The 27,439-nt window shown below is 35.5% G+C and overlaps 1 protein-coding gene across 1 annotated transcript in view; it reads right to left on the bottom strand.

Moving 5' to 3' along the window:
- IL1RAPL1 (interleukin 1 receptor accessory protein like 1) overlaps window positions 1-27,439 on the bottom strand; it is a 1,400,950-nt gene that overhangs the window by 555,295 nt on the left and 818,216 nt on the right. The window contains exons 4-5 of the mRNA XM_015127123.3: window positions 16,469-16,655; window positions 13,588-13,741 (exon numbers count right to left, since the gene is read on the bottom strand). Of these exons, the coding sequence (XP_014982609.1) occupies window positions 13,588-13,741; window positions 16,469-16,655 (341 nt within the window). The remainder of the gene's footprint in view (window positions 1-13,587; window positions 13,742-16,468; window positions 16,656-27,439) is intronic.

The following is a 27,439-nucleotide window of genomic DNA, read 5'->3' as shown; positions in this document are numbered from 1 at the left end:
TGTACATTCTTTTATAGTCTGGTTTGATGCATCTGCGTTAATTTACCCCTCACCAAAGCACTGTGAGTGATGATTATTCACAGTCTCAACACTAAGAAAACATTTAATGAAGACAGATAACTTAGTTAAGGTCATTGAGCCCAGGCATGGCAGCTCCACCAATGGAACTAAGACAACCCTTAGATGCTTGGTCTTGTGTGTTTCCCTTACACTTTTCCAGGCTGAGATCACATTTCACTTTCAAGAAGAGCACTGTGCAATAGAAATATAAGCCGAACTACATATACAATTAAAAATTTTCTAGCAGCTACATTTAAAAAAGTGAAAAGAGTTAAAATCAATTTTATAGTATATTTTATTTAACAAAATATTATCACTTCAACACAATATCAATATAAAAAACTGCTAGAGATATTTTGCATTATTTTTGTCATACTAAGTCTTTAAAATCCAGCACATATTTTACATTTGAAATATTTAGCACATATTTTACATTTAAAATATCTCAATCCAGTTTAGCCAAATTTCAGTTGCTCAGTGGACACATGGTGCTTGTGGCTATTATATTGGATGGCCCAGTTGTAGATGTTTTGCCTTTTTCTCTAATTAACTAAAACAAGAATTTTTTTTTTTTTTTGATGGAGTCTTGTTCTGTTGCCCAGGCTGAAGCACAGTGATTTGATCTCGGCTCACTGCAACTTCTGCCTCCCGGGTTCAAGCAATTCTCCTGCCTCAGCCTCCCGAGTAGCTAGGACTACACGCGCACACCACCATGCCTGGCTAACTTTTGTATTTTTAGTGGAGACAAGGTTTTGCCATGTTGGCCAGGCTGGTCCTGAACTCCTAACCTCTCATGATCCACCCACTTCGGCCTCCCAAAGTTCTGGGATTACAGGTGTGAGCCACTATGCCAGCCATAAACCAATAATTCTATTAAGGGGTATTTATTAAACAGCTTTTTCACTCTCAAAATTGAGTTTGTTAGAATGGATATAAGAGAATTTGAAAATTTGAAGCAGTAGAGTGCAAATAAAGAATGAAATTTCATTAGAAATATTGATAATGATTTGTGTTTGAAAGTATAAATATGTGTCTAAAATGTACTTTGAATTTTCTCCTTGATAAATATAGATAGTAATGCCTATAAATAATTGTGTACAGTACCTGCCATATGGTTAGCAGTAAAAAAAAAAAAAAAAGTAGTTGTTTCTTTAATAATGAGGGAAGAATGAATTTAACTGAAAATCTAGAAGTAATACAGCTCTAACACCTGGGGTGGACAGAATGGATGACTGTGTCATTTCTAAGAGGCAAGCAATTCGCTGGATTACACTGGCAGGGTTTTTATAATGAAAACACTCTCAGTACACTTGAAATTCAATGCTGTCAAAGAAAATCAGCAAAAAAATTAAAGACTAGTTCTTGCTGATGAACTATGTCAGGCAACAACAGCAATAGGGGAGCCAGAAAATTGAATCAAATCAAAATGCATATACAACTGGGGCAGAAAGTCCTGCTGACCAATTGCCTTTCTTAGTATTTATGCACTCACACAGGCATCAGAAATACTGGTATTGTTTCAGATTTTTTGAAATGTCACCCATCATTTTAGGCATAGCTAATTTCTACGCTGTATTTATGGATTCTAATACCTGAATCCATAAATGTACCTGAGTACATTTTTAGACATATAATACAGATAGGTATGTATGTATGTATGTATGTATTCAATGTCTGACTATGTAGCACGGGCTGGACTCAAACTCAAGTAATCTCCTGCTTCAGCCTCCCAAAGCACCCATATTACAGGTGTGAACCACTGAGCATGGTCTCCTTTTATTTTTATTTTTTCAAAGACCCTGTTGAGGCTCTTCCTGGAGACTGATCAATTCTTCTTGAGCAGCAAATTGGAGACTTTTTTGACCAAGGGACTACCAACCAAAAGGACTGAAGGAAAGAGAGGAGTGGTACTCCAAAGGAAATTGGAGGTGTTAAAAGAAGTGAAACATATTCTAGGAAATATAAACAGCAGATGTCTACTACTTCTAAACTTTATGATTTCTTAAAGATTATACAATGTGATTTGATATTCATAAAATTATTATTTGAATTATGTAACTTTTTTGTACTTCAATATCGCTGAATAAAAAGACCCAGAGATTTTTTTTTTTAAGAACATTCTTGCAAGCTCAACTAATCATTTAAAATGGTATTTCTATTTATTTCATCTAGTTTTTCTCACTGCTTCAGAGCAGCAAATGGAGGTCTAGTTCACCACATTTTCCAGAAATGGATGTTCATCTTTTATTAAATTCAAGAAGTGGGAAATAAAATAATGAATTATTTTCAAGTGCAATTTATGAAATCTAAAAGAATATTAGGTACTTGGCAAGCATTGGAAAAAAAATTTTTTTTTTTTTTTTGAGACGGAGTCTCACTCTGTTGCCCAGGATAGAGTGCAGTGGTGCAATCTTGGCTTACTGCAACCTCTACCTCCCAGTTTCAAACGATTCTCCTGCCTCAGACTCCTGAGTAGCTGGGACTACAGGCACCACTACCACATCCCCCTAATTTTTGTATTTTTAGTAGAGACGGGGTTTCACCACATTGACCAGGATGGTCTTGATCTCTTGACCTTGTTATCTGCCTGCCTCAGTCTCCCAAAGTGCTGGGATTACAGGCGTAAGCCACTGCGCCTGGTGAGCACTGGAAAAAGTTTTAAGGGTGAGTAAGTTGAAGTTATGTAGATTAAATGAGTCATTATAAATAAGAATTTAGAACAGATACTGGCATACGGTAAACACTCGTAGGTGTTAACTATTCTAATTATTAATATTTAACTTTTCTTATATTAATGGAAATCATTCATGTTTATGAGGTCTTGTTTTCCCCATGGGAAATGGCCAGAAATAGCACATTCCAACCTTGCTAAGAATATGTTCTAAAATGTATACGTTTTCTGCTCAAGAGTAAAAACATGTTTTTATTCAAACTTACTACACCTTAACAATAAATGTTTATTTGATTCATACATTTTTGAACAACTTATTTAGTATATTAAGATTAAAGAATAAATTAAGGCAATGAGTCTCAGTTGTTTCAGGACAGTTAATGGTAATCACTCATGAAAGAGCTCTTTTGTTTTAGGGATTCCACTCTAAATCAACATTAGATAGCCAAGTTGATTAAATTCAGTTTCACCATATTTATGAGCATTTTTCTCTTTTAATTCAAAAGTGTGAATTAATCTAAATGATATGTGAGTTACAAAAATATGGCAGATATTTACTTATAAAACAGCTACAACTGTAGTATGTATCAATTCATCAAAAATAATATACATGATGGTTTTTGCGTGAATGGATCCTGGAACGTTAGCAAACATACAAAGTCAAGTCTGGAAAGATCTGCCCCTTTTATCAATTTCATCAATTATTGTTAGGCTGTAGTCAGTGAAAGCACACTTTAATCCATGAAGTAATTTAACAAAAACAGTTTTTTTTAAAGGAGAAATAAAATAGACAATTTTTTGAAAGAAATAGGAAAAAAAAAAAAGAAGCAATCACTCCATCCCCAGGCTAGACCACAAATACACACCTTAATTACATCAATGGCAGAAGAATTAGAAGTCTCAGTTAAATGTATTTCCGTTGAACTTAAAATATAAATCTCTCACAGCGATCAGCAGAGCTAATATGAACACTACAGTGCCTTGCTATTAATTATCCAGTGGAGTAAATCATAGACTGAAGTTCAGGGAATTAACTTTTATTCCCAAATTTGTCACTATGATGTTTTGTGACCTTGATAAAGCCACTTAACCTTTCTTTGCCTCAGCTTCCTCAACCATTAAAAGAGGAGGAAGATGTACCTTTTGAGAGCATAAATTCAGTCTGTGGTTGATTGGGAAGTAGTTTAAATATTCTGCTGTATCAACTGTTAAAAACTTATATAAAGTATTAAAATGCTACCTAAACTATCACATCCTTGTAGCAATCACCTCATTCATTTTGCTTCTTTTCAAGTCAGTTTTCCTTTCTTCACTTCCTCACTCTGCTTTCTGACTCTCACATTTACGCGGGAAAATTTTTTCTGACATAACATTTTAACAAGGTATTCCCTTATCATTACTTAATTCTATGATCTGGCCCTAGAAATTAAATGGTGTTTCAACTGGTCTGTCTCATTTCCAAACTTTCTGATGGAAATATAGTTCTTACTTTGTTTTAAATCTCTATTTTAAAAATAATAGAAAAATATTTTGGCCCAAAGGGGAAATAAGCATTAAATGGGCAAAAGTGAGTATAATGTAATGTAATCAATACATCTAAAAAATACTTATACAGTGTATATTTCTTTTTTCTTAGACCTAACAAATCCAAAAAATATGTATCATTACCAATGTTTGTATTTTTTGTCTACAAAGTTGGCATTTATGATGAGCCAAGTTGATCTAATTTATCTTGGAATCACTATATTGCTAATGGACCACCTCTGGATACGACGTTTTCCCTATACCCACATTCCCACATATATCTGGCAGAAGGCTAGGGTATAGTCTGGATGTGAGTTAGAGTTTAGTGCAAGGAACCCTAGGATATGGCAATGTATATAAATACAAACTTGAATATTTTCACATTTTTATTTAACAATATGGAAGTACAGAAGATTGTTACACAGTCCAAAACAAAATTTTATGCATACCAAATTACATTTTATAATCTTTAAGAAATCATAATGTGTAGAAGTGGTGGAAAATGGCTTTTTGTGTTCCTTAGAATAATTTTCACTGATTTTGGCACCTCCAACTTTCTTTGGAGTACTTCTCCTCTCCTCCCTTTAGTCAATTCGGTTAGGACAGGCCATGACCCAAATTAGCCTAAACGATCGTTAGTAAATTTGAAAATATACATACGTTTAACAAGCAAATCCTTTCCTAGGTAAAAATCCTACAGAGATGCTTGCTTATATGTTCAAGGAAATATGTAAGTGTTTGTGTGTATATATGTGCGTACATAAGATGGTTAAAAACAATATTACTTACATAAGGAAAAAATTAAAACAAGCCCTAATGTCTATCAAGAAACTGAGATTTTCATATAATGAAATAACATAGCATAAAAATAATGCATACAGTGCAGATGAATGGAATAACATACATGCATATTTGAAACAAAATTTGGAGTTGAAGAAGCCAGACAGAATACACAACATGTGGGTCCTAATTTATAAGTTTCAAAACCAGGCAAAATGTAGCTATATCACTTTGTCATATACTATCAGCTAATACAACTTTTAAAAACACAAGAAAATAAATACCCCCAAAGTCACATAATGAGGTACCTATCCAGAAGAGGAGAGGAAGGGGTTTATAATCAGAAGGGCATATGGGGGTTTCTGTGGGGCCTATAGTATTCTACTTCTTTGCCTAGTTGAGTTCTTTTGATAGCATGCTAAGCAGCTACGTGTTTACATTTTATACACTTTTTGGTTATATATGTTATTATTAACAGAAATAAGCAAAAATATGTACTGGATTCTGTATTTTTTATTAGGATAAAAATCTCTAACTAAAGAGAGGTGAATAATACATTCCAGAAAAAATATAAAAGCATATTAAACAGCTTTATACAGAGCCCTTTGCATATAACATTTTAAATAATGTCTACATTCAAAACAGACATATCTCCCAATAAAAAATGTAACGAGTTTTGTCAAGAAAGAGAAGTTATTATAGTGTAAGACAGAATCAAGAATAAAACCTATCTTCATACACTGGGATGATATATTAAAAACGAACATAATCATCTCTATAGGAATAGTCAGCACTGTATTCATACCTAAAAGTTCAACCACAGGTAGGCATTTGACTTAACAATATAAGAAAAGTGATGTTATTTGACTTAAATCTCAATACAAATCAGCAATATAACATAGAAAATGAAAAGGTTTATGTAAAACTCGGTAGTATTAGATTTATGCAAATGTAATTGTGGCTTTTGCCATTGCTTTCCATGGCAAAAATCCGCAATGAAATGGCTAAAACCACAATTCTATTTGCACCAACCTAAATATTAATAAAAGTAGAGTGTGAGACGTGGATGGAGGGTATTATTCCTCCACGATTTTTTCTACTTTTCAAGTGTCAAAAGTATTATTTTGCCAATTATAAACACATTTTAAAAGCAACTGATTTAAATTGGATTGTGTCAATCACAGTGAATTCATTCACTCAAGAATGCACATCTGCTGAGTGACAACTATAGGTGAGACATTGTGCTAGATTCTTATTGAGTTTGGGAAATCCAAACTGAAAATGACATTGCCATTTTTGGTTTCAGCTTCTACATGTAAATAGCTCAGAAGCTGTCACTCCATTGCTACACCAAGAAAAAGCTGGAAAAAAAACCTAAAAACTAAATTCTTTTGAGAACTGAGGTTTCAGGGCAAACCACCACCCCAAAATTTGAAGAGCAGGTAAATAAATCCCAGAGAGTCACAGCTGAGATCACTATTACTTACTTGGACCAGAAGCCATTAAAGCAATACATGCATCAGCAATCATCAGAACCAGACTCAGACATGACACAGATGTTGAAATTATCATACAGGGAATTTAAAATAACTATGTTTAATATAGTAAGTGCTCTAATGGGACAAAATAGATCACATGATAGAACAGACGGGTAATATAAGAAGAGAGATTGCAATGCTAAAAAGAATCAAAAGGAAATGCTAGATTTTTTTGAAAACAAACATTGTAACAGAAATGAAGAAGCCCTTTGATGGTCTCATCAGTACACTGGACACCAGTTCAGGAAAGAATGTGTGAGCTTGAAAATACATCAGTAGAACTTTATCAACTGACATGCAAAGAGAAAAATAAATGATAAAAACAGAAAAGAACATCCAAGAACTGTGAGATAATTTCAAAAGGCATGATGTATGTATAATCAGAATATCAAAAGCAGAAGAAAAAAAGAATGGAGCAGAAGAAATATCTGAAGTGATAATGGTTATGGAATTTTCAAAATTGACAGACATCAAACCAGAAATCCAGGAAGCTCAAAAAACACTGAGTAGGATAAATAACAAAATCACTCTATCTAGGCATATCATATTCAATCTACAGGAAAAAAAAAACAGACAATATTGAAAGAACATAGAGAAAATATCATATCTATAGAGGCACAGAGATAAGTATCAGAGTGAACATCTCATCAAAAATCATGCAAGCAATAAAAGAGTGAAATGGAATATTGAAAATGACAAAAGGAAAAAAGTACCAATCAAAAATTCTATATCCAGGCTGGGTGCGGTGGCCCACGCCTGTAATCCCAGCACTTTGGGAGGCCAAGGTGGGTGGACCACGAGGTCAGGATATCAAGAACATCCTGGACAGCACGGTGAAACCCCGTCTCTACTAAGAATACAAAAATTAGCTGGACGTGGTAGCACGTGCCTGTAATCCCAGCTACTCAGGAGGGTGAGGCAAGAGAATTGTTTGAACCCAGGAGACAGAGGTTGCAGTGAGCCGAGATCACGCCACTGCAGTCCATCCTGGGCGACAGAGCAAGACTCCATCTCAAAAACAAAACACAATGAAACAAAACAAAACAAAAGCAAAAAAAAATTTTTTTCTATATCCAGCAAAATTATTTTTCAAAGACGAAAAAGAAATAAAGGCATTCTCTGATAAATGAAAACTAAGGGACATCATCACCACTGGACCTTCATCGCAAGAAATGTCAAAGGAAGTTTTTCAGGCAGAAGAAAAGTGTATGGGATAGAAACTTGGATCTACATAAAGAAGAGTGCCAGAGAAGGAGTAAATGAAGGTAAAATAAGATATTTTATTTCTCATACTCTAAATTGATGTAAAAGATACCTTTGTTTAAAATAACAGTAACAATATATTGGGTGATTATACAATATGGGTAAGTGAAATGAATGAGAGCAATGTCATAAAGGATAGGGGAGAGGAACTGGGAGCACTCTGTAATAAGGTACCTGTACTACATAGTGTTTTTTGAAGGTGGACTGAGATTAGTTTAAAATTGGAATATCCAGGGCTATCACTAAAATACATATCTAAAAAGAAGGAAAATTGATGTAAAAATGGAAGAGATAAAATGCTCAATTAAAAGGAAGGAAGGCAGAAAAGAGTGAAGGAAATGCATAATGCTAAGTGAAAGAAGCCAGTCTGAAAAGGCCAAAAACTGTATGATTTCAATTATATGATATTCTGGAAGAAGCAAAACTATAGTTATGGTGAAAAGATCAGTAGTTTCCAAGGATTCAGGAGGCAGAAAGAAGGGCTGAACATATGAAGCATAGAGTCTTTTTTAAGGCAGTGAAACTATTCTGTTACGTTTTAATTATGAATACATGACACTATGCATTTGTTTAAACTCATAGAACTTCACAGCACAAAGAGAGAACCTTAATGTACGCAAGTTTTAAATATAATTCAGGAGGTCTGAGGATCCTGGGAAATACAGAATATGATAAAACAATCTAACTATATTACAAATATGTGAGATAACCTTACTGAAGCGGGTGAGGGGAAAGGTGCTGACCTTAGCAAATTTGGAAATGAGTGAAGTCTGTAAGGCTAAATGCTAAAACAATTGTACATAAACACAAAACAATCCAATTGATAAAGTTGTTTCCCACATGGGCACAGGTTAAAAAATTGTGATCTCACTATACATTTATATTGGAAGTGAACAATTAAGTAAAAGAATGGCAGATGGTGAGAACCAGTTTTCTAACTACTGGATTGGGAGGTTACACATAAGGTAGGGAAAGAGGCTAAAATGATCCATGCAATAATAAATTAGAGTTGGAAACATCAGTATGAACTCAGGTTTAACTTAGTATAAACACAGGTGGTTACACATATAAATATCTATAGATATGTGTATATGTGTATGTGTTACTACACGTATTTTTCCATTTTCTGTCGATTAGAAAAGCTTCAAAACAACTATATCCCAGTAGCAAAGAGTACTTTCAACATGAAGGTATTAATTTCTGGTATAATTCTCCAATAAAATCAACGTAGGATCTTTGGAAACTATATATCTGATTTAGGGACTGGGGCAGGAAATATACAAGATGAGCTTAGAGCATCTTAAAGGGCCAGAAAGTAGGCAGGTACTCAAACATACACACACACACACACACACACACACACACACACACACACACACCCCAATATGAGTATGTCGCAGGGACAAAGGAGGCAACTAAAAGACCTCTTAATGACCAAAACTGTAATAATTTGAACAACAAAATAAATAAGGTAATTAGGATTATAAAGCAAAGTATAAAATAACCGAAAGTCCAAACTGGTATAGAGCAATAACTGAATAAGTAGATAAATGTGGGAGAATAGACATATATCTCATGTAGCAGAATACCAAACAAATTATGTGGACATTCTGCTCTCAAAGAGGTGGAACATAATTTCCTACTCCTTTAGCATGGATGGCATATAGTAAGTTCCTTCTAAAAACTACAGTATAAAAATGGGGAAGGGAGTAACTTTACAGTGAAAAAAACCTTCCTAACACTACCTCAGGTGATCAAGATCAACATCAACAGTGATAAGTCAGGCTGATATGACATGTTGTGATTTTACCTCTGTGGTTTTTCTTCCAAGGACCTATCTCGTCTAATCATGAAAAAATCTCAGAAAAATCCCAAATATAGGACATTTGACAAAATGCTCCTCAAAATTGTAAAAGTCATCAAAAAAAAAAAAAAAAAAAAGTAAAACACTCATAACCAAGAGTATTTTAAGGAGACATGACAACTAAATGTTATGTGCTATTCTGGATGGGATCCTGGAACAGAAACAAGGACATCAGGTAAAAAGCATAGAAATCTAAATAAACGATGGACTTTACTGAATAATAATGTGCCAAAATCAGTTCATTAACTCTAACAAATATACCATATTAATATTAGATGTGAATAACAGGGGGAACTGAATACAGGCTATATGGGATGTCTACTATATTTTTTCTGTAAATCTAAAACTGTTCTAAAATCAAATGCTTATTTAAAAAATAAAAGACATTGCCCTTGACTCTAAGTTGCTTACATTCTTATGAAAATACAGGAGTGTCAATAAATAGTTATGATGCAATGAGGTAAGTGCGGCAACAGAGATGCTAAAAGTACTGTGGACGCATGGACTATGTGCCTCAACAAGAGGATAACATTTTAGCTGTGCCTTGAAGAAAGGGTAAGAATCAGGGATGTGACAAAGGAGAAGAAAGAAAAAAAAAAAAAAAACCTTCCAGAGGGAGAAAACCATGAATAAGAGTTCAGAGGGAGGACACTGGGAGTAAGAACTTCAATGTGGGTAAGGCTAATAAATGATAGAGGTCAGAGATGGTGCTGTAACATCTTTAATTTAAAAGAAAAAAATTGAAAATGTTTCAGGACTTTGAGACCAGCCTGGCCAACGTGGTTAAACCTGGTCTCTACCAAAAATACAAAAATTAGCTGGGTGTGGTGGCATGGGCCTGTAATCCCAGCTACTCGGGAGGCTGAAGCAAGAGAATCTCTTGAACCTGGGAGGCGGAAGTTGCAGTGAGCCGAGATTGCACCACTGCACTCCAGCCTGGGCAACAAGAGTGAAACTCTGTCTCAAAGAAAAACAAAATGATGTTTAAAATACCAAAAGGGCTGGACAGGTTTATAATTCCTTTCACTGTGATCTGTTTTGTTGAACCAGTACTTCACTTAGCTAAGGATATACATTTTCAAAAAGGGAAGGATTGCCCATAAAAGCTCATGATATTGCCTGCACATTTGGCCACTTCCTTCAGCCAGAAATTTCCTTTTTACATATATAATTCCTCTTTTTTTTTAAAGTGACATTATAACAAACTTCAAATTCCACTAATTTAATAAATGCCACAAAAAGCAAATAATATCGTGTTTTCCATAATATTTTCATTAAATAAAATATAATGATGTGCAGAAAACTAAGATAAAAAACAGTGATTTCTTATCATTCAGATACTACCCATGTTTGTTGCTTTAACTGAGGGATATAATTTGGGTTTTAAGAATTGCTCTTTAATTTGGCCCCAAAGTAAATGTGCTAGAGTGTCACACCATTTAAAACAATGTTATACACAAATGTATCTTCCCAATAGACATGTTGTTAATACCTAAAATGCATTTTAGTATATACTGTTCTTAATTCTAGGGCATGTAGCTCTCCATTAAACCAAAATTTCACATCCAGTCAAACTGTTTAATAATTTATTTGCCCAAATCATTGTCTCAGGTAAGGCTACATACGATAGAAGTACTCATGATAACCAGTGGAACGAAAACTTTCATTAAAACTTTAACTATCTTCCTCTTGAATATCAACACTTAATTATTCTTTGATTTTACATAAAGAAAAGAAGATTTTTTGGACAAATGAAGTTTAGGAAAGTACAGTTGCCCTGGAAAACATTTAGGAGATAAAGAGTTCTATTTTTAGTTCCATAAAATAGTCTTATATAAACTGTTTTACCATTCGGAGCCCAGTGTTCAGTATCCATGATATTGTGCTCCAATTGTCTCATGCTAGGTAGTGGTTTAGAATCCTAGCATTTCTAGAAAGGGGAAAGAAGTGCTTACTGAAGATGACTTCTCTACTCTGAAGAATAAAGACTAGAAGTGCATCCTATTTTCAATTCAGAGTAGACTGCTTTACTTTATATTTTTAAGTTCCTTTGTCTCAATACTACTGGTTGAAAAACCTACTTCAGTAGCGATTAAAGGAAAACATTAAGTAATAGATGAAAAACAAATTTCAAAATTGATTGTATAGAAACTCAAGTATAGCCAGATACCTTAAAGAAATAAATTATTATAAGATGTAGGTGACTACCACAAAACACTTTTCATATACAGGGAAATCTAATTTCAAGTGGATCAATGAACAAATAAAACTCTGTTTAATTTAAAACAGCTAATGTCCTTTTTATGCTTTTCTATGTAAGTTTTACAAGTATGATCATACACAAAAGTCACCAAGAAGAATCTCTCAATAAGAATATGAGAATAGGCCGGGCGCGGTGGCTCAAGCCTGTAATCCCAGCACTTTGGGAGGCCGAGAAGGGCGGATCACGAGGTCAGGAGATCGAGACCATCCTGGCTAACACGGTGAAACCCCGTCTCTACTAAAAAAATACAAAAAACTAGCCAGGCGAGGTGGCGGGTGCCTGTAGTCCCAGCTACTCGGGAGGCTGAGGCAGGAGAATGGCATGAACCCGGGAGGCGGAGCTTGCAGTGAGCTGAGATCCGGCCACTGCACTCCAGCCTGGGCGACAGAGCCAGACTCTGTCTCAAAAAAAAAAAAAAAAAAAAAAAAAAGAATATGAGAATAATGTTTTTAACTTCTGAATGTTGTTCTTATTATACCCTCTTTTCTCATGAAACCACCTTGTAAGAAATGCACTATAAAGAAAAAAAATGTATGAATGCAATTTTTATGTGACAAAAATGATGCACATTTGAATATAATTCTGCATTTTACAAATTTATATCATTCCTATTACCTTACTTCATTTGATCCTTGCAAAAACCCTATGAAATAAGAACAGCACGTTTTATCATCACCATTTTATACATGAGGAAACTAATATGATGCTGGATGTGGAAACTCCACCAACTTATGTGACTAGTGAGTTGTAGATTCATGATTATAGGCAGTGTTCTGAATCTTGTCCTCATGAACTTCCAACTTAGCAACCAGCTATGAAAATGACTCTGTGCATCACGTCTCACATAATTATTCAGTGATTGCACCTGAAGTTATGCTATTTTCAAGTAAACGAGGACACATATATCAGATTGATAGAGTGACAAATAAATAAAAGAGAAAAGTGCCTTTTCTAATTTGGAGTAAGACAGGAAGACAGAGGTAGGTTTTATATATTCTATTTAGCCACTCTAATGCTTATATTTTATGCATTATAAAATATAAGCATAATTTTTGGAAATCATAAACTCATTTTTATTTCAAGTACTTTCAAAAGCTAAAATTTCCCTTTTTTTTTTTTTTTGGAGACTTCATCTTGCTCTTCTCCCCCAGGCTGGAGTGCAATGGCACGATCTCAGCTTGCTGTAACCTCTGCCTCCCAGGTTCGAGTGATTCTCCTGCCTCAGCCTCCCAAGTAGCTGGGATTACAGCCACCACGCCTGGCTAATTTTTGTATTTTTAGTAGACACAGGGTTTCACCATGTTGGCCAGGCTGGTCTTGAACCCCTGACCTTGTGATTCGCCCTACTCGGCCTCTCAAAGTGCTGGGATTACAGGTGTGAGCCACCGCACCTGGCTCAAAAGCCAACATTTCTATAACTCCCTAAACATATTCTCTTTAGCCTTTGAATGGACTTCAGTGGAAGATGATTCAAAAGCAAGGAGGAATAACTTTCACCTATAGGAATCCACTTGCAATTGATTATGTACTTCTTTATAGATTAAAAAAACAATGTGTAGCATAAAAACTAACTTAAAACAGTAGTTTTATCACTTCCAAGTGAAATATTGAAGACTGTGATTACCTGTAACAGTTAATTCAGTAGTTCTTCTCACAATGAAACCTCCATATTTTAATTCACAGGTATAATTTCCAATGTCATCTTCTCTGACTTCTCTTATAAGCAGAGTATCTCTTTTAAATACAATACTTGGCCTCCATGTTTTTGTCCTGCATTCCTGTATGAAGAACATACAATTTTGGTAGTACATATAGTAATGGAAAAATATAGAACAGTTTTAAATGACTAAAACAAAAGCTTCTAAAATTACATTTTAAAGGGACTAAAAAGTTTGAAACTAATGCTAAAGAATTCCACTTCTTCTCAGAATCTCTGGGAAATCAATTTGTTTCCTAGAATTTGCCTTCCTAGAATAATACAGCAAGTTGTACTGGTCATTATACATTTTTGAACCAATGAATACTTCAATCTGAAGATAATTTTTTTAAAAAGTCAATTAACTTCTGAGATTAGTATATCTAAACTACATATGTATTGATTTATTAGACATAAGAATAGAGATGTATGCTAAGACTATACCTGACATCATTTTGGAAACAAATGTTTCACATTTGATGATTGTGAAATCAACCATATTGAAATTGATAACATAAAATACAAACCATATTATTTTATTGGAAAGCAGAAAATTTGCCGTACAAAAGATGGCACCGTTCAATGATTATACCTGAATTCTATTTCAATATTTGAAACATTTTAGTTTTGCATTTAGTAAAAATTAAATCTCTTCATAGTGTGTGCATGCTATAATTCATGAAAGACACAATCAACATTTATATGCAAGGTCTTTAGAGTTCCATAAATATCTGTTTTCATTGTTGATAGACTTACCAAATTATGGTCTCTGAATTAAGCTTTGAATTATAATGATGTTGGCTCAGGAGATTTCTGTTTTTGCCAAAACAGAAGTCAATTTCCTCTAGCCAGATTTGAAATCAATGGAACGAGGATAAAACAGCTTTAAAACATTTGACACTCTTCAGGGTTAATATTATTTCTAAAAAGTTGTATTGCCAAATCAAATTTTTACAGAACATTATTTTATGTGGCTCAATGCCTTTGTGTAATTGGGGGCAATTTTCCAGTTATTTCAGACCAAAATATACATTGCATATGCCATATTAGTTGTATGACTCGTGATGATTGCATAAATTTTCCACTGAATGTGTGACATCTATATTTAGTCAGACTAATTGTTTTATACTATTCTACTATAGAAGTAGCCCTTAAATCTCTGCTATTTAGACTATAGGGGCTAATCTTTGACTATGGAAAGATAATCTGAAATTTTATGACTTTTAAATACCACATATACTGCGTCCCCACCCACCACTTCACTAGTCTGCATAGCTTAAGGTCAAAATTACTGTGGCAATGTTGGCAATATGAGTAAAGGACTAGCCACTTTTTAATTTGTGTATGTGTAGTCTCTCATCTTTCAGCAAATTTTAAGATGCTCTTTACAAAAGGTGAGAAAAGACACACAACTCTTAAACTTATTAGTGAACAACAAAGGAACTGCATATTTAGAAGCTGATGTCACACATGAGTACTAAGGAAAAAAAGGGTTTTTTTGGAGACTTCGGGTCAAACTCCCCTAATACCACTCCCCCTTGAAGCAATCATCAGGGCTTACCTCAGAATATGCCTGTGGAAGTCAGGCAAACCACAGGGTGGTTTGAGATGTAAGGGTGGTTAAGGATGAGAAATACTCCAACAATTAAAAAAAGAGAAAAAGAAAATTCATTCCACAGTAACAGAAACCAGCAGGACTAATATTTGTGTTCCGTTTAACATAGTCTAGGACTGAAAATCAAGCAAGGGACATGTATAAAACAGTTCCCTTGATGTTCTGAATCCACAATTTCACATGATCAAGAATCAGAAGTAAGTCTTACTTAGGAAAGAGCATTGCTGTTTTGGAAAAATCTTTTTTAAAATTGTTAAAGGTTTGCTTCTTGTTTTATTTCTAACAGTTTTTGAATTCATCTTCAGTCTGTCATGAAGGCTCAAATTCTGTGTACTGACATTTGTGGATCAAGTTACAGAGGCCCAGCTTCTAAAGTCCTACTTCCAGTGAGTTGGATAAAGCAAATGTTACATAAGGATTCTTTAAACTATGGATAAAATATTCTGGAGGAATGTTCATAGCATCCATACTTTATTTTTTGAGTATATTCAATAACAAAAAGTTCTTTTATGGTACAAACAAGCTTAAAATTATGTTCAAATCTGGAATATCACTAAACATCAATGATGGTGATAGGAAACTCAGAGGTTCAATTATTCTGTTTAAGTTTAAAGTTTCATCTCCCACTTAAAACTTAAAGAAAGTAACTTAAGAAAGTTACTTTAATATTGTATTTCTGGTGTCATAAAATTTCCTCATATGTTATTTCTTTAAAATGTTTATGTTTATACATGAAAAAGATTAGAATATGGAAAAAATTATGTCCATTAAACAGAACATTCCATGAAAAACTAGTATATGATTTTATCCTGGAAAAAAAAGCAAACCTTTTTCCTTTGTTTGGGGACATTTTGAATTACTAATGTGAAGAATCCTGAAAAGAAGGTTCAAGGTAATTTAGTTCCTGAAATTATCAACCCAGACCATAATAGACTTGAAAATATTGTCCATGTAAATAAAATATAAACATAAACAGAACAGCTTATTACAGTGGATTATCAATACAAATATTAACTAGAATTTACTAAAGCCATTGGTTAAAAAACATTTAATGACCAGTATAACTTGCTGTATTATTCTAGGAAGGCAAAGCTAAACTGTATCATGCCCATGTAAGTTTTCTATCCAATTTGCTCCAGAATATAAGGCACAATTAATTTGTTAATAGGAAATAGAACCACCCGCAGTCCATACCTTGTACCAAAGGATTTCAGGTTCTCTGGTTGGCAGTAGAAAATCCTCTATGTCACGGCACGAAATTTCCTTGCTTTTGCTAAGTTCAGCTTTTTCAAAATACTTCATCTTGGAATTATAGCAGAGTCCAGTGTCATTTTCACCCACTGTTAGCGAGATGGATACTTTCATACAGTAAGTGGAGTTTCTGTAACAAAGCAGAATAAATATGGTGACCTGGAGTGAACAAAAAGCAAGTGTTGCCAAGGCACTGTATTCAATTCACTTAAAAGAGAAGCAAAAACTTCATTGTTTAACTAATTTTATGGTATCTTGACTTAATCCACAGGGTTCTCTCTTGCTACCCAACTAAACAATACTTGGTCTTGTGAAGGTTAAATGTATATTTGTTTTTATTTGCCAGAGAAAATGTTTTGTTTTACATTCAGGTTCAGTTTTAAAATGTTTAATAGATATTTTGTACCTAGAAAAAAAAATAAAGGAAGATTTAGGTCAAGAATAAAGTCAAGCCTGGGCTTATGCTAAAATTAACAAATTCAATAGAAGTAGAAAACTATAACTGGCCTATTAATCACAGCGAGGTACAGGAATAATGGGGCATACTCTTACAATATTGGTTGTCTTGCTAAGAAGAGTAGTTACTGAGTCTGGGCAGAACACATTCTTGGATAAAAGTATTGCAAAGTTACTATCTTTATCGACGCGTATCTATTTGGGTTGGGACCTGGAGTCCAGGTTGTCAGAGCAAAGCATTCTACTGTGTTACATAAGAACAACCTCATCCTGATAGACAGATTCTACAGAATCCAGTCATTAAATAAGCATCTCTTTTTTTCTTCCTGGTACATAAATCAAGTTTATATCTTGGAATAAGTGAGGCTATAAACCTTTTGTAAGGGTTGGGACCAAATGAAGTTTTTTCAGTAAATTGCACTACTTCTACTTATTTTTTAAGTCTCAGGACATTCAATGAACACTGATAATGTATCAGGCATGGTGTTGACTAATGAGAAGAAAGAGAGGAATAAAATATTGAATTCAAAGTTTGCTTTAGAACTTCCCATTTGGAAAATAAGTGCCCAACTGCTTATTCATGTACTTGGCCATCAAATTCCTGTATTTGAGTCTCACTGCGTACCATCTCTACAACACTGGGCAATTTATTTAACTCCTTTGAGTCTCAGGTGGGGTAGAGAGACAGCACCTGTCTAAGCATTAAAAAGGATACTGGATAGAAATCTGCTTGGCCTGTCATAGGTGTTCAGTGATACTAGTTCCTCTTCGCATCATGAACAACATCTCCTAAGTCCTCCTCCTTATTCAGCTAACACTTTGACATTTAAGCAGCTCCCTTATTTAGATTCTTGCTTTTGTTTAATGCTAATATGACACAGTGAGAATGTCCAGAAGATGGGTAGGCTATTAGGCTTAATATCTGGTAACAAAGAATATTTCCACAAAATTGGATGGTTCTTTATTGAATGTAGACATCTCTAGCTTCCTATAATACCTAGCCTACAAGTAGATGTAAGATACTTAATAGGTGAAATAATTAGCCATTAAACAAAGTTAGTCAGAAGTTTGAAAAAAGTCCTGAGCATGCGTGTTTCAGGAATTTTGCTAGAAGAAGGCATATTCCCTGTCCTGAGGCCCTCACAATCCAGGGAAAGAGACAAGCAAATAAACAGCTGAAATTCAACATGATAATTTCTATAAAGAGCTATGAACTACCACAGTGGTATCAAAGAAAGAAACAAGAAAGCTCCATAAATGATGATATTTGAACTATCTTAGAGACTGAATAAGACTTTTGCAATTTTAAGAAGGGTTATCTGAGGTAACGGTTTGCACAAAGCCTGGAAGGATAAAACAACTTGCTGTGTCTAAGTAATTGCAAATAATGTGGAGTGACTGGAGTATAAAGGACTTGAGACTGGATAGATGCACAGAAGCAAGACTGAAAGTCACATAAGCCACTTAAAAGAGTTTAAACTTTATGTTGAGGAATGATGAACTTTGGATCTTGGAAAGGATTTTCTGATTATAATGAGAAAAATGGGTTTGACTGTAAGGAAGAATAAATGCAATGAGACAAATTAGAAAGCAACTGCATTCATTCAGAAACAAATGGCAGCCCCAATGAAAACAACACACATTGGGACACAAAAGAGGGATCACGTTCAAAATATATTTAAGACACTGAATCAATATAACAGTGAGGAAGCAAAGGAAAGAGAGAGGCATCCAAGATGATCAAGAATTTTTCTCAGTTGAGTATATGAAAGGTAGAATCAATCTTTCAGCATAAAAAACACTGAAAAAGAAACAGATTTGAGAGAAAAGAGTGTGTTAAATTTTAGCTTGAGCTTCACATCCAAACGAAAAAGATACCCTCTTTGGGTTTGCCAGCAATACTGCTCATGCATTATTTATTAATTTTACTCCAGTACTGACTGGCGCATGCTCTTTCCAGGCTCATTATAAGATCATTTTTTCAGAAAAAAAAATTATCTAAATTAACCTATTAACTGTTTTAGGGCACATTCAAATGTGCCTTAAGAAGATACTTGGGTTTTAGAATAATACAGATTTGTAGAACACAGAATTTTTAAAAAAACAAAACAAAATTTAAAAAAACAAAAAAACCAGAAAAGCCTTTTAAAGAAGTAAATCTGTGCATTATAATTTTGAAACTTCCACATAAATCGTTTAGACACAAGAGTCTTAGATTTCCTTTCTCCTCAAACTATTGATTACTTTTGTTTGTCTGTTGTACTGTATCTCTTTGTGTGGAATACCAGACATTCATATACAGAGAGAGAGGGAGAGAGAGGCAGGGTCAACTGTAGAGCAAGACTCCAAAGCCCAACCTCATGGGTTCAATCTCAATCACTCATTCAAGCTCTATCACTCATTATTTTTGAAAACTAGGGAAAGTTACTTGGCTCATTTGGCTTCCATTTCCTTATTAGGATAAGGTGAAAGTAATACCAATGATGCCATAGGCTGCTGTGGAAAATGAATACAATAAAACCCATAAAGAACTTAGAACATTGCCTGTCTTCCAGTGAACACTCAGTAAGTGTTAGATCTTATTATCAGCACCGCCTCCTTCATTCCCAGTTTCTTTATATTTCCATTTTGCAGTACAGTCACACAGTGTTTGTTTAACAAATTAGAACATACTGCCATGATGAGGCCTTCAGTTCTTTGGTGTCTAATTAGTGTGAAGCTTAAAAGTCCAGATAAGTCCTTATACTTTTCATTTGAAATATATGAGTGGGTTGAATAAGAATGACTAAAGTTGAAGTAAATATGGACTCCCCACCACAGCCATCACCTCTTTTTCTTCTTTAAATACAAATGTCCCCTAATCTTCAGAAAATGGCTCCAGATGAACATCACTTAGGTATTCTTATTTTCCTAACTTTTATTCTTCAGCTCTGTGAAATGAGTGCTGATTTACAAATGTCTGGTAATGTCTGGCTGGAACTCCAGACTCTCCAGGATGGCACTATTTTCAAATTACTTTCGATGTTTAATACTTGTTTACTGTTTCTGTTCATCAGTAGGTGATTTAAAAAGCTAAAAATAAACTAGTATCCAACGAATGCTACAGTCCCATTTACTGAGACGAGCTAACAGGAAACAAGCAACTTGTGACACATTAATAAACATATGATACCCCTGAGGGGAATTTACACACTCTCAAAGCAAAGAGTGCATTCCGCCATCATCAAACTTGCGACATGACTGCTATGGTTCTCTGCTGTCAGGGAAATAACGTGGAATGGGGTAAATGGGGTAAAGAGAATGCTCCTAAAGGACTTATGGTAAAACCATTAGCACATATTTACTCAGCTTTTACTGTTTATAACAGATGGGTTGTAGTCTAGGCAAAAACTTAAGTCATGATTGCTGGTTTCAATGTTTATAAAATGACTAGAGAGACAGGACATGCATGCAGGCAGAGAAAACAGAGTTATTTACAGTCAAGAGTCAATACCCCACTATCCTTTCTAGTGAAGAAAGAATATTAGTATAGACTTTTAAATAAAGATCCAGTTGTCTCTGGCAAGGGTGACGCTGAGGTCCCCACCAGGTACACACACAACATATTGTAGAAACAACTAACATAAAGTTACTTATTTCAATGTCTTAACATTACAGCAAAGGGATCCAAGGCTGAAAGAAGTCAATGAATTTCTCTAATTCTATTATCTAATTAGTGGTAGAAATAGGGTTAGAACTCACATCTCCTAACTTCTAATTCACTGGTCTCTTCTATATGCTAAGGGAGGTAATTGGTGCTGGGTTAGCATACATAGACTCTATATACCTATGGATGATCATAGATATATAGATATATACATACCATTGTTTAAGATAAAAGAAAGTTACCTACCCTTAACCCTTCGTTTTACTTTATTTTACACTCTAAAATAAATGTCTTCTGGACATTAAGGGCTTACATTTTCAAATTTTCTTCAGGACTTTAATGACACAAGTTTTCAAAAAAATCCATGATCTAACTTGATATTTTTGAAAATTTAGGTCCTTAAAGTCCCCAAAACCTGATAAGTGATATAAGGGAGCAGGTGACCTGAAATATTATTGTTTCTTCATATTTTTCTACTATATAAAAGCTATATGTATGTATTTGTGTGTATATATACTATATATATTTACTTCTGAGGCACTGGCTTTGAGTCCCGCCTTACAAAGAAGAAAAAAAAAATCTGATTCAGTGAAAATATTGGGAATTCCCAAATACTTTTGAACACAATTAAGAAATCAATATAAGACACAAAAATAAATTCAAAATAATTACTTCCATTCAGATTCCAGAAGTCAGTAGAGCACCGTGAACTCCTCCACAGGTTTCTCAGTACTGTTGTACTTTGAAATAGAAGACAATTCAGTATTGATATGCATGGGAGCTATCAGATTTTTTTTTGTTTTTTGGAGATGGAATTTCGCTCTTGTTGCCCAGGCTGGAGTGCAATAGTGCGATCTCAGCTCACTGAAACCTCCGCCTACTGGATTCAAGCGATTCTCCAGCCTCAGCCTCCAGAGTAGCTGGGATTACAGGCACATGCTACCACTCCAGGATAATTTTTGTATTTTTTGTAGAGACAGGGTTTCACCATGTTGGTCAGCTAGTCTCAAACTCCTGATCTCAGCTGATCTACCTGCCTCAGCCTCCCAAAGTGCTGGGATTACAGGCGTGAGCCACTGTGCCTGGCCGCTATCAGAGATTTTAAAATTCATTTTTAAAAGGATGACTACATTGCATAACTATAGATCAAAGTGCAGAAATTTGGGTAGTGCAGGAAGAAGGTAAAAAAGGAAAATATGTGTGGAAAGGGAAATTTTGTATATAACTGATTCACTGATAAAGGATATTAAAAACCGTGTTATGTGATAACCTTAGTATAGCACAGTTTTAATTATTCTGTAATCACACGCCCTATGCACGGTAATGTGTAGTGTTTGGTATCCCTCTCTTGCTCTAGCAGAATTACCAGTGGCATGACTGTAAAATGTATCCTCTAACAGGATCACTAAACACATGACCTGTGTATTCTGCTAATTCTCAAGTCCCTGAGGGAAATAACATTTTTATAATGTTTGGCAATCTTTTCCTACTTCATGAAGTAGTGTGTAAGAAAGCCAGGGATTTGATTAACGTTTTTAAAGGATTAAGTTGTTCTATGCCTCTGCGTTTTATATGGTCTACTCTAACATTCATTGGTCATTTTTCAAGTCATGATATTTCCTTTTTGTAAGAATGAAGGCACATAATATTTTTCAAGTGTCATAAGCCTTTGGCACTGAGAAGCAGCACAGAGTGGCAGCAGATCTGAAGGTTCAGTTACTACAGACCTGAGCAGAAGTGAACTGTGTGGAAGGCAGCTTCTCAACCAGAAATTTGACCATCGTGTCTAATCATTAGTTGTAAACAGAAAGTGTTAGGAATGAAAAAGTGTCAAGGTTAGATTGTGGAAGGGGCATCTTAGAGCTTTTTAAACCTTAAATATACTTTGATAGTTTATCTCTAATCTTAAAGCATTCAATTTTTTTCCCTTTTTTATTGTTCTGTCAGTCTTTATGGTAATGCCTGAAGCTATGCATGTGATCCTCACTCATATCTTATCTTTCTTAAACACACTGTGTTTGTAGCTACTGACACTAAATGAGAGATTTGTTGGGATTAGTTTTTCTTTTCAGAAGAGCTCTGGAGGACCTATTGATTTAACCCTGGTTGAAATCAGCCCTTGGTGAAAAGATTGGAATGAGACCATCAAGCAGATGCTTAAAACCTAAAAACGCCAGTTTACTGCCTTCTCATTTGAAATTCTTTTTTAAACATTTTCTTGAACTGGTAAATTGAACTCCACCTACAGTGTTTCGCTAACTGTAAATTCAAGATAATTGTCTTCTCTTTTTTGGTAAAAAGTGATCAATACAATTTTCCTATTTTTATTTTTCTAACCTATTATTCCTGGAATATTAGAGTTGAGAAGGCCTAGGCATATAAAATTCTAGTCCAGTATTTCTGTCTGAGTAATTCTTGGGAATGAACATTTTCAGACTTCACCTCTGTAGATTCCAAGAGTAAGGGAAAATATAAGAGGGAGAAGAAGTAAAAACCATGTCAGTGAGGGAAACTGAGGCCCAGGTCATGGGTTCAAGATTACACACATTACATATAATTTCTTCAGGGCCTATGGCTGATTTCTTCGATCTTTATGCGTTTTAACCTTTTTTTTTTTGAGACGGAGTCTTGCTCTGTAGCCCAGGCTGGAGTGCAGTGGTGCAAGCTTGGCTCACTGCTACCTCCACTTCCCCGGGTCAGGAGATTCTCCTGCCTCAGTCTCCTGAGTAGCTGGGACTACAGGCGTCTGCCACCACACCCAGCTAATTTTTTGTATTTTTAGTAGAGACGGGCTTCCACTGTGTTAGCCAGGCTGGTCTTGATCTCCTGACTTCGTGATCCGCCCACCTCGACCTCCCAAAGTGCTGGGATTATAGGCGTGAGCCACTGCGCCTGCCCCCATTTTAACATTTTTATTTTCTTCCTAACAGTCACAATTTTTTTTTTTTTTTTGAGACGGAGTCTTGTTTGAACTGTCGCCCAGGCTGAGTGCAGTGCGCGATCTCGGCTCACTGCAACCTCTGCCTCCCGGGTTCACACCATTCTCCTCCCTCAGCCTCCTGAGTAGCTAGGACTACAGGCACCCACCAACATGCCCGGCTATTTTTTTTTTTTTGTATTTTTTGTATTTTTAGTACAGACGGGGTTTCACCGTGTTAGCCAGGATGGTCTCCATCTCCTGACTTCATGATCCACCTGCCTCGGCCTCCCAAAATGCTGCGATTACAGGCGTAAGCCACTGTGCCCGGCCCACAATCACAATTTTTAATTACAGTATTTTTCCTCATTTTGCTACATCCACTATCAATATGTATGCTTCTCATAATATGTAAAATATGGAAGTAAGCTGTATGCTGTTTGAATTCTTAGAGGCACATTATTTTTTAACTGAGGTAAAATTCATGCAACATAAAATGAACCATTTACTATTTTGAAGTTTATAATTAAATGGCATTTAATACATTGATAATGTTTTGAAACGCTCACCTCTATCTAGTTCTAAAACTAGAAAACCTAGTACCCATTAGCAATTACTCTTCTCTCTTCTCTCCCTACAATAACTGGAAACCACCCATCTGCTTTCTGTCTCTATGGATCTGCTTATTCTGGATATTTCATATAAATGTCATCATATAAATGTAGCCTTTTGTGTCTGGCTTCTTTTACTTAGCATAATGTTTTCAGGGTTCATCCACGCTGTAGTATGCATCAGTACTTCATTCCTTCCTTTTGGCTGAACATTAGCCCATTGTGTGATATGCCACTTTCCATGTATCCAATCATAAGCTTATTGGACATTTGGGTTTGTTTTCACATTTTAGCTACTGTGAATAATGCTGCTATGAACATGCATGTACAAATATTTAAGTCCCTGCTTTTAATTCTTTTGGGTATATATCTAGAATTTGAATTGCTGGGTCATATGGTTTAACTTTTTGAGGGACCAGGAATATTTCCTTTGTTAATCTCTTAAACTCTTTCTCCTTTTCTGAACATTTCAGTTTCTGTTGACACATGGATAGGAATTCAATAAAGGAATTTGTTCAGTGATGACCTGTTGAGGCTAAAGACTTCAAAGGTCTAATGATCTCCTTAAGTGCCTGGTACAGGATCAGGCATTTAGGAGGTACTCTCAATATATAATATATTAAATAAATAAATGAATGAACTATTATCTAATAGCTACAAAGTTCTGACTGCTTTTTTTTTGGCTTAACCTTTCTAAACAATTCCCACCTAAACCCAACCATACTAGTTTTTTGATACCTTTCATTTTCTTGAGTTTTGAAATAACACATACTTCTTTTTCTTTCTTTTTCTTTTTTTTCTTTCCAGACACAGTCTTGCTGTTTCGCCCAGGCTGGAGTGCAGTGGCATGATTTCGGCTCACTGCAACCTCCACCTCCTACGTTCAAGCGATTATCGTGCCTCAGCCTCCCGAATAGCTGGGACTACAGGCGCCTGCCACCAAGCCTGGCTAATTTTTGTATTTTTAGTAGAGGCAGGGTTGCACCATGTTGGCTAGGCTGGTCTCAAACTCCTGACCTCAAAAGATCTACTCACCTTGGCCTCCCGAAGTGCTGGGAGTACAGACGTGAGCCACTGCGCCCAGCCATAAATAACACGTATTACTTGATAGCATATACAGCAAACAGACGTGTCTTCCATGCCCACAAATAATTAAAATAGAGTTGTAAAGATGCTCTGCACTGAATAGCTACACACAATCACCTGATGCTCTCCTTATTTCATCCAACACACAACAGGCCTTCTTCTAACCATAGTTGACATTCTTGATGTGAAAGACAAGGGATAGGGAAGATAAATGTGTGAGTCACATTTGGGTAAGTTGCACATCACTTTTTGTTCTCCAAGCTTTACAAAGGCAGCTTTTTCTAAGGTGTTCATAATATTTACCAAGACTCATGATCAGAGTTTCATATAAAAAGTGACATCTTTGAACTCAGCACATTTAGAAATGGGTCCATATTCTGAAGACACAGACAGAACAGAACAGACTATCTGCATCTGGACAAACAAGATATTCTTCATCTATAAAAGGTCTAGAGAAAAGGAAACGCAAGCCAGAGTGCTCCCTGAAGAAGAGAATCACAAGCACTTCCCTCAAATTACATGTTCATAGCACCTGCTTGATGCTCTAATTTGAAGACACCACATGAGATTTTACTTGACTTTCTTCACCACTTCCTAATTTCATATTTTTTAACTCCTTCATCCCCTTTTCACCTCCTCTTCCCCTGTCATGGTTTGAGATAATTTCATTCTATGTATATGCAGCATGTCATCCCTTAAACTTCCAGTTCAAAAAGGATGTTGTTTCATAAGAACAAAATAAAACAAAAAGAAAGCACTAAGCCCAGCAATGGCCTTGCAATATAAGAAAAGAATAAATATATGATATCATTTATTAAAGAATTGAATACAATTCTTACTGACTGAGCATTTAAAATTCATTCACGGCTGGGCAGTGTGGTTCACGTCTCTAATCCCAGCACTTTGGGAGGCTCATGTTCAAGGAGTTCAAGACCAGCCTGGGCAACATGGCGAAACTCCACCTCTACAAAAAAATAGAAAAATTAGCCAGACGTGGTAGTGTGTGCCTGTAGTCCCAGATACTTGGGAGGCTGAGGTGGGAGGATCACCTGAGCCTTGGAGGCAGAGGTTGCAGTGAGCCAAGATCACACCACTGCACTCCAGCCTGGGTGACGGAGTGAGATCTTGTCTCAAAAAAGAAAAAAAAAAAAATTTCACTCAGTCAGCACAACACATTCAATGAGCAATGGCTACATCCTGGACTGGCCGGGGATAAAGCAGTGAATAAACAGGGTACTTGATTTTATGGAGTTTATATCCTACTGAGAGGCAAATTTGGGAAGGAGGAAACATTGTATAGAAAGCTTTACCTTTCAATACCAGCTCACACACACTGGGATGGGTATTATCCGAAAATAAAAAGTGTAGGCCAGGCACGGTGGCTCACACCTACAATCCCAGCACTTTGGGAGGCCAAGGCAGGTGGATCACGAGGTCAGGAGTTCAAGATCAGCCTGGCCAAGATGGTGAAACCCCGTCTCTACTAAACACACAAAAATTAACCAGGCCTGGTGGTGGGCGCCTGTAATCCCAGCTACTCAGGAGGCTGAGGCAAAGAATTACTTGAACCTGGGAGGCAGAAGTTGCAGTGAGCCAATATCGTGCCACTGCACTCCAGCCTGGGCAACAGAGTGAGATTCTGTCTCAAAAAATAATAATCAAAAAAAAATTTTTTTTTAAAAAGTGTGTTGGGGGATGGACAACAAGTATTGGCAAGGAGTAGAGAAATTAGAACCCTTGTGTATTACTGGTAGAATGTAAACTCGTGCAGCCACTGTAGAAAACAGTTTTGCAATTCCTCAAAATGTTAAATATAGAATATCCAACAATACCTCTCCTAGGTATACACACAAAATAACTGAAAAAAAAATTTGTACACCAATACTCGTAGCAGCATTACTCGCAATAGCCAAAAGGTAGAAAATATTCAAATGTCCATCAACAAATGAAAAGATTAAAAAGTGTGGTGTGTATATATATATACATAATAGGAATGTTATTCAGCCTTAAAAAGCAATGACTTTCTGATACATGATACAACATGGATGAAACCTGAGAACATTAGGCTAAGTAAAATCAGTCAGTCACAAAAGGATAAATATTGTATGATTAAACTTATCTGAGGTTCCTAGGATAAGTAAATTCATAGAAACAGAAAGTAGAGTAGAGGTTACCAGGAGCTGGTGGGAGGAAGGAAT

Source organism: Macaca mulatta, chromosome X, assembly GCF_049350105.2.
Source record: "Macaca mulatta isolate MMU2019108-1 chromosome X, T2T-MMU8v2.0, whole genome shotgun sequence".
NCBI classification, from domain to species: Eukaryota; Metazoa; Chordata; class Mammalia; order Primates; family Cercopithecidae; genus Macaca; species Macaca mulatta.
Note: the sequence above shows the minus strand (reverse complement) of the source record. Positions and strands in the feature narration are given on the sequence as shown.